Source organism: Osmerus eperlanus, chromosome 1 (genome assembly GCF_963692335.1).
Source record: "Osmerus eperlanus chromosome 1, fOsmEpe2.1, whole genome shotgun sequence".
In the NCBI taxonomy this organism is placed as follows: domain Eukaryota; kingdom Metazoa; phylum Chordata; class Actinopteri; order Osmeriformes; family Osmeridae; genus Osmerus; species Osmerus eperlanus.
Genome location: NC_085018.1, coordinates 16,564,898 through 16,577,829, shown reverse-complemented (window position 1 = coordinate 16,577,829; position 12,932 = coordinate 16,564,898). Strand labels below are relative to the sequence as shown.

Below are 12,932 nucleotides of genomic sequence, written 5' to 3'. Positions count from 1 at the left end.
ACAGTTAAGTACCCTAGGCAGGATAGGAGAACTGGATAATCAATTGTATCAGCCAGTCATCCAATTCACACTATTCTTTCTTTGTGTCCAAGATCAAAGCTATTTAGACATATAATACATTTGTGAGTTCTTGATTTGAGTAGGAACATTTTGTTTATTGCAGCAAAACAGGCAGGTAATTTAAGTCACCTAGATAACACTGAGAATTTCAAAAGGATTCTCAGAATGACAGCTGTGCAGCAAGGGACTGCCAGAGTGCTTGAAAACCATGACTTACTCATGGAATGAAGTATCTTTAACCTAGTAAATGTTATCCTTTAAGTGTGCTGTACTTCTCTCCTTGTTTTGTTCCCATGCCAGACCATCTGCAGTACATATGACTGCATTCAAGTTCAAATCTACCAAAAGGAGTCATCATCTTTGCTCAGCTACACCACAGTTCTTATACATGGTTGCCAAACAAAATTTATCACCACAAACACATTCTTCACGTTTTCTTAATATTCAAAAATGATTAGAAACAGGAGAGCTTGCTCACATTCAGGAGTGAAAACTGTTATGTGTGTCTGTTCTCCCCCTAATGCTGTTGAACACATTCTGGTTATTATTACTGTGAAACGATATTATTACAGCCATACGAAAAAGCTCTCCAACAGAGCTCTATATTGCCAAATTGAACTTGTTAACTTGATAAGGTAAATGAATGTTACTGAATAATAGAGAAACTGAGCTTCCACATGTACTATGTTTTGAGTTATAAAAGAATCATGTTTGACAAGAAGCATTAGGCTGTCAAGATTCTGACATACTCCTGAGGCGCTGCATAGTTTGTTTGATAATGTCAATAATTTCCTCCGTAAGTTATTAGTATTCCCCCTAATAGGTTTAATTAAAAGAACTATGTTTATTTAATGTTATCTTTACAGACTGTTACTGTGTTTTTTCAGTGTGATATACAGTTAGCATTATTTTATTACATTCTATATGCAGTACTTCTTCTTTTTCTGATAAGCTATCACAACCCAGACAAACAGATGTTGGTCTAAAGTGTGTAACAGAGAAGAATTACTGTCAACATGTCTGTGGAGCTACTAGTTGGCTCACTGACTCACTGTGGGAAGATGTTATTCCTGTAATGAGTTCCTAATGGCTAAACCAGTCTATCTTCACTTTGGGCAAACCTTGGGTTGTTCAAATGGTTATTACCATAGGTCTTAAACTGTCCAAAAAATCTATGGATAAAGGTAAGCATCCTGAACTCTTCATTTGCATTCACCCTTGCTGTTTAGTTTCCACATTACAAGTCCTAATAGTTACTTGGAAATTGTATCAAGTGCAATGTGTCTTAAAACAGATAATCAAATAATAGTACATTATAAAAAATCTGAAATGTACACTAACTCGGAAAACATTTTCTTTCGAAATACATTGTGGTTACAATGATAAAGCTATCTTCCAAGGATTGTAAATTATGAATCCCACAATCATATACAATCAGTTCCTATTAAAGGCTTAATGTCTTAATGTAGAGGGAATGTCTGTCGTCTGTCTGGTATGTAGGGAATGAGGAGGAGAGTTGACATATCCTTATGAGAACTCACAAAGGAAACAAATCTCCAAGGACATGAAATTGCCAATCTCCAAGCCAATCTCTGGCTTAAACATCACAACCATGCAGTGCAAAACAGACATGTTGCTGCCTGTGACTTGTGTGACAGTCTTGTGTTTTTTGTTTATTCCCTAGTCGTAGTAGAAACAGAGAGAGTGAATTATCATAGTATTTGTTATATGAATACTGAAGTGTCATGGGTTCCACAAAACTGCCAAACGTTTCTTTCATGCCGCCTATTACACCACATAGACAGACCTCCAGGGACCAATTAGAAGCAGCTATGATTCCGATCCACATTTATCTTGTCAGCAGTAGAACATCCAAACCAGGAGCTTTAGAATGATATGCAGGGAATGGTTGTAAGCATGTCCATGTTGTGTCAAAGAGTTCATCATTGTATCATGTCTGTTCTTTACATCCTAACATGTAGATGATGTACTGTAACTCCAGGTGGACATTGTGTTGTACTGTATGTAGCTTCAATGCTTTTATCTAGTGTTATTTTTGGTCTGACATGTGTTATATGATCTGTTCAGTGATTTAAAAAGTAATAGATTTGCTGGTTGCGCAGGGCTTCATCCCAAAGGAACAATGTATAATAGGACCTTGAGAGACCAAGCAGACAAGCTGAGACAATGAGTTGGTGGAGACGAGCACAGGCCAGAGGGGAATTTGTCTCGGCTGATTCGTGGAGGGTCTATTGGAGTCTGAGAGTAGATCAGCCAGAAGCCACATTCCTGCAGCAAGTCTGTCAGTTAGACAGAGAGACTGGGCTCCTGCACATGCATTCATCTTCCTGGCATCAGACTGCACTATAATCTCTGTGACAGCCTTTGGGAAGGAGGTGGATAAGACTAGACAGCAGCCATCAACTGATAACTAATAAGCTCTTCATTGATTTCCATTGATTTTGTTTTTGTTTACATTCCATAAAGGGAGTTTGTGTTTAGCTTTTCCACAGCTCACTGTTGGTGAAGCCATACCTTTATTTTGTATATTATTTTATGTATATGTATATGATGGTAGTTGGAATAAAATATGTTGACTGAAGTCTGTTCCATTTGGCCTGTCCATCTAAACTGTGACTCCCACACAGGGGCGTTGTTAGACATAAAACTCTACTTGGACACAGGCCCCTATTCATATCCCTTTTTTTTCTTCCAAGTGTGCTGCGCACAATGCACTACTCAGCAATAGAAACTCCCGTTGCTTAACCCACTATACAACAGTTCAGGGTCGCATTCATTTGAGGGCAAATACTGTTTTTTTGAGCTTCATGTAATATTGTTTTGTAGCCAAAATAATATGATTGGTAGGCCTATCATTTAGAAACTTTATTTAGTTTGTTTATGTTTTCTTAGCCTACCTAAATTCTGACTTGTGTGCCGAGTCCAACACCTGGACTTCTGTGTGCGTGCTGCAGTGGCTATTTGGCAAGCTCAGAAGAGCGCGCTGACATGGAATTCTGCGTGCATCGGTTTGTGTTTTCGGTTAAACTGCTTTGATTTTACAAGCGTTGATAGGGATACTTCGTTTATGTTATCAATGTAAACTAATGCACTGACTAATAAAGTAAATTGTTAAAACTCAAACTTTAGATTTTACGGCACAGCAGATTTATACTGGGGAACGTGCCCCAGTAAAAAGTGTCTAACGACGCCCCTGCTCCCACACCTGTGTGCCTGGGAGGCACCTAAGCTGTCCCACAACCAAGGTGGCTATACTAATGAACAGACCCCCCCCCCCCCCCCCCATTATGCCTGCAGACCACAAATCACTGCATGGAGGAACTCACTTCCATGACTCATCATCAAGAGAGGGCCAGTAACCAGAGAACCTGGTTGAGCATACATTCTGCAAACACTTATTCTGGGGTCCAGTATTGTTTAAATGGTTTTTGCTTAAGTTAAAATGTCCCTGCTATAAATGTCCCTCAATATACTCTCTAATATTGGGATTTTGAGAGTCCACAGACATAGGATTTAATCCAGGGTCAATAAAGCTGGATCATCAATTTCAACCCATGTCTAGCTCTGGGGCTTTGTATAAGAACATTTAACATGTGGAAAGGGAAAAACTGTTTATAAATCCCAAATTGTGTTATTTTTGTTGCATGATTTTAATAGTGAGTTCATGTTTGTGATATATTTTTCATTGTCAATGCAGCTGAGACTAAACAACAAAGACTATGGTCCATGCACTAATGTCTTCTCTGTGCTTCCAAGCTGCATCTCATTCTGGCGATCTCTTCTTTGAACCCAAGAGCTGACAGAACTGGACTGCATGAAATAGCTTGAATAAAGCTCATATCATCAGCATAGCCCCCAACTCTCCAACTCCGGAAATTGAATGGAGAGAAATGAAAACTGCTTTTCCACAGAAATGTTCACAATATTGGGTTGCCAGCAATAGCGCCATCTGAAAATCCTGCTGAAATTATTCAATTGTGGTGCTTTGTGCTGATCTTTTACAAACACTTGTTAATGACAGCCTCAGATGTTTATCCCAAAGCAGACAATAACACATTTCTGGATCATTCTTAATTTAACCCAGTCCCCCCAGAGTCCACCCTTTATTTAAAAAATCTGAAGGCTAGTTATTGGACATTTCTGATGCACTCCAGGTTTCCCAAATCATGTAAAGTGGATAAACCGAATGATTGATGATTTATCTTCAGAATGACCTCTGTAGAGCAAATATTACATTAAATGTAAACCTTTACCAATCGATGCATATACATTTACAAAGTACTTTACCATGCAGTAAATCCTTGCACACCCTCATACATTTAGCAAGTGAGTGGGTCCAGATCTATTCAGTTTTCAACAATACAACCAAAGCAACATTTTGAATTCAGGGAGAAATATGAGGGGGTTTGATGCTGCTAAGGGGCCCCATAGTAGCTGTTTAGTTAAGATTAATTTCCCAACGGGATCAATGTGGAATGAGGATTCTAATCCATGTGCCTTACATTCCCATGACATACAAGGTAACTTCAGCAGGTCCTCCCTCAACCACCAAACCATTGCCTTGATTCAGACTTTATTTTCCCAATGTGTTTTCTGTTCAAACACAATCGAGTTCCACAGAAAGGCACTTATGGAGAGAGAAATTATATATATTTCTAAACAAAGTATTGTGAGATCTTGGATTTACAATGATTAAATGGGTTTTTATATCAAACTGACTGGTTGAGTACTGTATCAAGTTAAAATCCTCTTGACATACTTTATGAACACATGATGCTTGAGGTTTGTCCTAAATGACCTAAGAATGTTTTTTTCTTTATATGTAATTTAGGTATCCTGAATGTACTAAAATGCTAAAAAATATATATATTGCTATTGTCTGCTCTGATTGTACAATGCGTCTGCAATTATGTAATGAATATTTCTGAAAAGTCCGTTGGAAACGTAAATACACGTTAAATCACTGTCCAAACACTGTTGGACTTAGTGAACATGTGACTGTGTAACTGTGTGGAGTTCTTGAAAAGATTATTTGGTGCATAAGACAACTTTATGATGGCATAGTTTCACCCATCTCTGCCTCAATAGTTCAGATTACTGTGCCCTGGGTGGGTTACAAATTGTCTGGCTTCAGTAAGATTGAAATTTAGGAGCCAATTATTTTACTTACTTCACAACACAAGACAAGAAAAGATGCAGTTCACTGATAAACAGTGACATTTGAGTTTTAGGCCTACAGTACTCTTCTAGTTTTGTCTCATTTTCTTTTGATAAAATACGCATACGCGCAGGCACACACACATATTGACAACAATGTAATTGCAATTAACTCATTTCGAACTAAAATGGGCAAAGCCACTTTAAGTGGGGTCATTAACTATTTACTTAGGGTCACTCCGACTCATAGTAGGTCAGTTTGAACCATCTTCTAGTGTGCGCGCGCGATTGATGTCGTACCACAGCCCCTAGCGGTATGTGGTTGTCTTGTTTTTGCTTCCACCGCACAGGCTATAAAGGCTTACTTCAATGTGCGCCTGAAGTACAACAGCCAGACTTGCACTGTTCTGTACCTCACGTGAACTATTGAGCTGTCTTTCACTCAACAAGTCTTTCAAAGAAACGTAAAATGCTTGTTCTGAGAAACAACCCGGATATCTCCTGATTTTACTTTCAAGACTCGAGAATTATCAGTTGGTTTACGTTCGGATACGGCAAATTTACTGTCACTTGTTTTTATCTGTTATATTGATTTTTTTCACGCATGGCTAGTGCGCCACAGATGGATCTGAAAGTTTTGCTTTTTATCGGGCTAACAGCTGTTTTGGCAAATGGTAGGCTAAGTGTAATTGTTATTCACAATAATATGGTAAAAAGTGATTGCACGGTAAGAAATAGAGGAAAGCATGTAGATGTATCGAACATACATGTTCACTACATTTCTGAAATTAATACCCCAAAACGTTATATAGTTTGTCGATTGTGATAATTGTCCATTGACTAAACGTTGTTGTGTTAAGAAACGTATCACTTTTTATTTGTGAATGTGGCACCAGTTTTGTTTTTTCCCTCAACCCATCATCACTTGTTTGCCACTTGCTGTTTTGTTAGTTTTTTTCCATAGCTGCTCTAGTTCATTGAATGATTGCCCTTTTTTCTTGACATATTAAATACAAATTAAATCATATGCATTAATCTTAAATATTAGGTTTTATATAAGGACATTATTAATGTCATATTTAGCATTTAACACATCTTTTTCCAAATCTTTTTTAGGTTCTCCAACACGCAAGGATGTGAGTCAAAGAAGAGAGCTGGTGTTTGCTAAAATGAGTGAACTCCTTGGGACCTCACCAGAGCAGCTAGGCAGGGTTGCCTCCAACAGTGATGGCTCACAGTGTCCCCAGTGTCAGCTGTCACAGCCGCGAAGACGTGCCAAGAGATGCACATGTTACACTTACAAAGACAAGGAATGTGTCTACTATTGTCACTTGGATATTATCTGGATCAACACACCAGAGTAAGTGTGATGAACATTTCTCACTAATTCATTTTATTTTTTTGCAATAACATGATTAACCCTATTCATATGAAATATTACTGTGATGTTGGGCCAGTTGTCCTGGTAATATTCCTTCCACATTAAGACATAAGCTACACGTTAACTACTAAAAAGATACTGAGCTATTAGTTTAGACCCTACGTCAATAACCATAGTAAAACAAACTTCATTAAATTATTAAGTGTTAGTGGGATAGGTTATAACAAAAGTGTAAGAAGGCACAGCATGGGGGAGGGGTGTTAGGACTAGGAGAGAGTGGATCTTGTAAAGGGGCAAGTGAAGGTTGTGTCACCGAACCAAGATCGATGTTAATCTTCACTCACCCTTGGAAAGCCTAACCTCCCCCATACCAAGTTTCACATGTGCAATAACTTGTACCACTAAACCATTAGGAAGTGTAACTACATGGCAGTAACTACAATGTTGTTACTAACGGTATTGCTATGTAGTGACATGATAGTTTATGTTATCTTAATGTAAGGTGTTTGTCAGGAATTATTTTTGAATTTAAGTTTTGAAGGCATTATAAACTTGGGAGTAGTACTAGTAGTAATATAAGATTAATGAGTCATGTCATAGTGTAATAGTTCCCAAGCTCTCCACCAGAACAACCTTAACTCGCCTATGCATAGATTACTTATATGTTCTGAAGCCAAACAGCTCTTAAATCAAAGTTCTTCATGTTAACTTTCCCATGATTTATGTATTTATGATAATCTAATTTGAACTCTTTTCTGCCAATATGTAGATTTGTGTAATGTAGCTACCAAACTGCTACTACACTAATGTTCTGCACCAGAATACTGAAAATGTAATGACAATGTTATTAGTGCTGACAAACACATGTATGGTATTTACTACACAATAAATTCAGTATGCAGCATGTGGCAGATATCCAGTAAGTCACTGGCTTCATCTCCTAAGCAGTAATACCTTTAAAGAGAAATTAACATCTTTCACAAGTAATCAAATATTACCTTCCTTTATACACCTGTCCGTTACAATAAATTTAATTATCCCTCTCTTTCTTTCTCTATCCAGATTCATATTTTTCCAACCATTACATGACCCTCCAACCTTGCCTAACATTACTTTTCAAATACAGTACTTGTTATTAGTCAAGCTAGCAAAGCCCTGCAGATACCCTGACATGAACAAAACACCATTATAATTCTGAAATGGACTAAATTTGTGAAACTAATAGCTCATGAAATTCCCCACTTCAAAGAGCAACTTAAAGCATTAACATTCCTGTGATAATTGATTGTAAAATGGCTATCAAACTAAGAACATTTTATGTTGAAAAAAGGTTTTCAACACAAGCCGTGTTGCTAGCTGTTCAGTGATTTATGTTTTTAGCACCCCATTCATTGAATATTGCCTGAACTCATGTTACAGGCTCCTGGGGTGTGAGTGTATATAACCTGTATGTCAAGGCCAAAGGCACCGCTTAAACTCAAAGGGTCACTATAGTTTCTGACTGGCGTCTGAGTCTAGCTGGCGGGATTCTGGGGTGGATTTGAGTCTAAGTTCTGATAGAAATGACAAGGGTGATGATATTTATTTTTACTCTTTGAGAAGCAAGTCCCTGGGATTGAGGATGTATTGTAGCTCAGATGCCAGATGGTTCATGAGAAGACCATAAATACACAGCAGGAGCCTCTGTCACACAGTGGAGCCAGGTCTCCCACCCTGTCTGTACAGACATTAGACAAGCCTTCTATCCTCACTTTGATTTATGAAGGCATCCTATGCACTTTATGTAGCTGTCCGGTTTTCTAAGAAACCAGGTGGACGGGGAGTGCCACAGGAGACATGCTGCTCAACAGGAGTCAAGCACAGCGTTAAGGAATGAAGGGGGGATATATTGGCTTTTCCACCGCCCTGGTGACTTTGAGAGGGAGTTCCTCCATGTGGTTCCTCCTGTGTTTTGTAAACAACTGTGCCAACCACTAGAGCAGAACATCCAAAGAGATCCTCAGAGACCATCCTCTATTTACATGCACAGTTTAAATGCAATTATTGTGAATAATGGACTAACCCTGCACAGCATCTGCTGAAGACATGCATGACTAGAGAGCTTTCATTCCCCTCTTGAATCAAACTAACCAGCATGCTCTTGCTTCAACATTAGAGACTGATGTATAATTCTTGACATTGTGAAATGGCAATAGTGCAGCTCAATGTCTTGATTTGATCTCAGCAGTACTGTGCTCTGAAGCTCATGGAGATGTGCGGTCTGGACACTTTAATTAGCCTCATCAGTTCTGTCCTTCTTTTCAGGAACGGTGTGACTATTCACTTCCGTTCTGGGTTTATAAGTATTAAGAAATCTGTAGTTTGGATAGAGAATCTGAAATCTAAACACACACAGTGTCGCTAACAAAGTCTTTCTGAGACATGATGGTCAGAGGACAGAATTTATAGTAGAAAGGGAACAACTAAGATAACACACAGCCAACAGGTGTTTGTTATCAGGCGGACACTACATCATGGACCCATGACTATCATCACAACATAATAAACGCAGTGGCAGTTCTAGACAAATTTTACTGGGGGGGGGGGGCAAGTGGGGGGCCAGTGTTTAATCAGAGGGGCACGTTAAAAAACGGAAGCAAATTATATTTAAACATTATACTTTAATTGTGCTTTACATTAAAATCAAACAAACGGCTCTGGCTCTCCCTCTTCCAGCTCCTCAGCTCTCTCAATACCTTATATTTCTCTCACTTTTTTATTTACTTGGGTAAAAAAGGCTGCAATGTCCCTTCCTCGTTTCATGATGACTACTAGAAGAAGTAAAACAAAGTGTAAAAAAAATTAATATATATTTCTTTATTATTATTCAGTCAGCTCAGGGGGGCCACAGGGGGGGGGGGCAGGGAAATTTTTACAGGGGCACTGGCCTCTGTAGGCTCCCGTGTAGAACTGCCCCTGAATATATGGTAGATTACAGTAGGAATATATTCATGAATAAAAAGACAGAATACAATATCAGATAATAAGGCAATAGTAACAATAATAATAATAACACTTTATTTATATAGCACATTTCATACAAGAATTGCAGCTCAAGGTGCTTTACATAAAATCAATAAAAACAATAATATACATTATAAAAGTAATAAAACCCTTCTGAACACAGGCTGCAGTCTTTGCGGTATCTCGAGCCATAGTCTTTGTGGTTTCCCAATATAGATAAAAATTTAACTCAACAAAACACAAGCCGCAGTCTTTGCAGGAATCCAAAAGACACAGGACGCAGTCTTTGCGGTATCTCGAGCCGCAGTCTTTGTGGTTTCCCAATATAGATAAAAATGTAACTCAACAAAACACAAGCCGCAGTCTGCAGGAATCCAAAAGACACAGGACACAGTCTTTGCGGTATCTCGAGCCGCAGTCTTTGCGGTATCTAGAGCCACAGTCTTTGTGGTTTCCCAATATAAATAAAATGTAACTCAACAAAACACAAGCCGCAGTCTTTGCGGGAATGAAAATCAATAGAAAAAATAATACAAGTAATAAAAATAATAAAACCCTTCTGAGATCAAATTAATAAAATGCTTTGGTAAAAAGATTAGGTTTTAATCTGGCTTTTGAAAATGTGTAGCTTGTTTGCTTCCCTAATATTTATGGGTAATGTGTTCCATAGTTTTAGGGTGTAGTTGACAAAGGCCGCATCACCAATCTTCTTATGACTGCTTCTCTGGTGACCCTTTAATAGGCCTGAATTTGATGATCGCAGTGTTATAGCTGGTGTGTAGTTAGTAAGAAAGTTAGCAATGTAGCTAGGTTCTTGTCCATTTAGAGCTTTGTATGTGAGGAGAAGGACTTTAAAGTCAATTCTGAAGTAGCTAGGACAGGACTAATGTGTTCTCTCCTTTTAGTTTTGGTTAAAAATCTAGCTGCAGAGTTTTGAATGAGCTGTAGTCTTTCAGTAGTTTTCTCGGGAAGAAAAGTGAGTTACAGTAGTCCAGCAATGATCCACTATTGTGATTAACATAAGCACATAATGAATCTCTGATTTCTTCTACAATTCCAAGAGGTAGTCGTCGGTTCTTTAAAAATAAATTTTGTGTATTGTATTTTAACCCTTTTTATCACAATTCACGTCAAACAAAGGCATACATTTAGCAGTATCCCTTTGAGTATTTTTCAAATGTAAACATGTTTGTGAATGTCTCAACTTGTCACCAAGGTAGAACCTCAAGGCTCTCTTCACTGTGCCCTATTTAAGACTAATTAATTCTGTAATAATTCACACCTTGAACTTCCCAAACTTGTTTTGCCAAGCATGTTCTGTTTGGGCTCCCAAAGCACATATCCCTCGTTCCACCCCTTCATTCAGGATTCAATCAGTCTCTCCTGCATACACATATCATTTCACAAGAGAACATTCTTGTCTCTATAATTGTACTCACACATTGTACTGTATGTTTAATGTTGTTGTGCTGGTAATGTGTTTTTGTTGCTACCGTGTGTTGCGTGTTGCTACTATGTTGTCCTGATACCATGTTATGTTGCTACATTGATATGCTCTCTGTCATACACAAGATCTCTCAGACACAGGGTCTCTCCCAGAGCCTCTACAAAGTCTATGTCGGGTTTCTTGTGTGATGTGCTAGTTTCCACAGTTGGTTGCTGTTTTCCGGCGGTTTGTTTGCTGATGCCATGAAGAATGGGTTTTAACTAACCTGCCTGGTCAAAATATATTTATTAATAACATTTATATTTGCAGGCACACTGTTCCTTATGGGATGTCCAACTACAGAGGCTCAGAGCGTGTGCGTCGCTCCACCCAGACAGAGAGTGGAGGGAAGCAGGCCGAGTCCCGACGCTGTGCGTGTGCACTGCAGAATGACACGGCATGCAGCAGCTTCTGCAAGGACAGGTAAAACAACCACACAAATAAGTGACGACATGCAACTACATGTTTGTTCTGTACATAGTTGTTAAGGGAGCAATAGTGTTACAATTTTGTGACTACTAGAGGGGGTTACCATTATTGTCTCTTCAGACACGACATAGGAAACAAAATGAACTTAAGTGTCTACACTTGGCAGATGCTTTATCTGTACAGCAACTTACTTCTGTATCTTCCTTTTCTACAGGGAAAGGAAACCATAGTCAACTGTCTTAAGACCGTTCTGTGATTATCAGTTCTACCGGTCATGACACAGCCATGTTCACCTTAAAGAGCCTTTCGCCCAGACTGAGAGATCTATTATAGGATCCCACAGTGACATTGTACACTTAAAAAACCTAGGTAAAGTAATATATCAAGTGTATACCTCCATAGACATCCAGTCATGGACATGTCATTCAGTGGGAACCTTGCTGGACTGTACCACAGCTAACTGTCTTGTCAGCCAACTAAAGGACTGATGGCCGAAAATCTTCTATTTTCAAGTTTGACATTTAGGAGAGAAACTGGAGAAGAGGGATGTTCACAAAGTGCTCCTTCTGTCCATCTCTCCATGTATCTGCCCCTCAGATGGGAGGTGTTTTTCATTATTTCTCCATCAGCTGGCTTCGATATGCAAGACTGTCAGACCAAGAAAAAGGCCTATATGGACAATGAGCATTGGACCTGAAAGACTTATACACAAAATGTTTCTCATGGTGCCTAGTGCGCCCTCAAAACATCATCATAATAAATATATGCTAAGACTTTCCTATTTTTATCTTGATGTGGATCTACACTAATCCAAGACTGGCAAGCCGGTGCACTTGAAGTGGACAAAAAATGATCTGAGGGGGGTATTGGTTTTTGGATGTCTCTCATATTTGATTCATATGGTCAAGTTACATGTTTTCTCCTTGAAGAAAATATGCCAGAACTACATGCTGTGACTCACAAGATCATGTTGGATCCATGTAAAAAGTAAAAGTGTTCATACCAAGGCCGTAGCCATGGAGTTAACATTGGGGGGACTAATTAAATTTGTAGTGATAATTTGGGACAGCGTGCGTGGTTGCCTGTCGTAGCGTAGCACATTTATATTTGTATATCAATATATTGGGGGGGACATTTTGACCAGATTTGAATATTGGGGGGATGTGTCCCCCTCAATATATATTATGATTACGGCCTTGGTTCATACTAACCATTACGATAAGAATCTAAACTTCAAAGGTATTTTTTATTTAATTTTTCATTCTTGTAGAAGTCCTGTGATCAGACCTTGGATTACTATGACCATCACCAGTCTGGTGTTTTGAGGGAGGGTACTTAAAGGGGGAAGCCACAGAGTGTGTCCCTGGCTGAGGCTTAACACATGTAAACAGAATG

At 38.8% G+C, this 12,932-nt stretch overlaps 1 protein-coding gene across 1 annotated transcript; it reads left to right on the top strand.

Moving 5' to 3' along the window:
• The first annotated feature begins 5,587 nt into the window (after nucleotides 1–5,587).
• On the top strand, nucleotides 5,588–12,567 carry LOC134028955 (endothelin-3). Its single transcript, XM_062472922.1, has 4 exons — nucleotides 5,588–5,912; nucleotides 6,355–6,598; nucleotides 11,379–11,531; nucleotides 11,752–12,567. The coding sequence occupies exons 1-4, from the start codon at nucleotides 5,843–5,845 to the stop codon at nucleotides 11,765–11,767; spliced, it is 483 nt and encodes a 160-aa protein (XP_062328906.1). The 5' UTR covers nucleotides 5,588–5,842; the 3' UTR covers nucleotides 11,768–12,567.
• The last annotated feature ends 365 nt before the right edge of the window (nucleotides 12,568–12,932 follow it).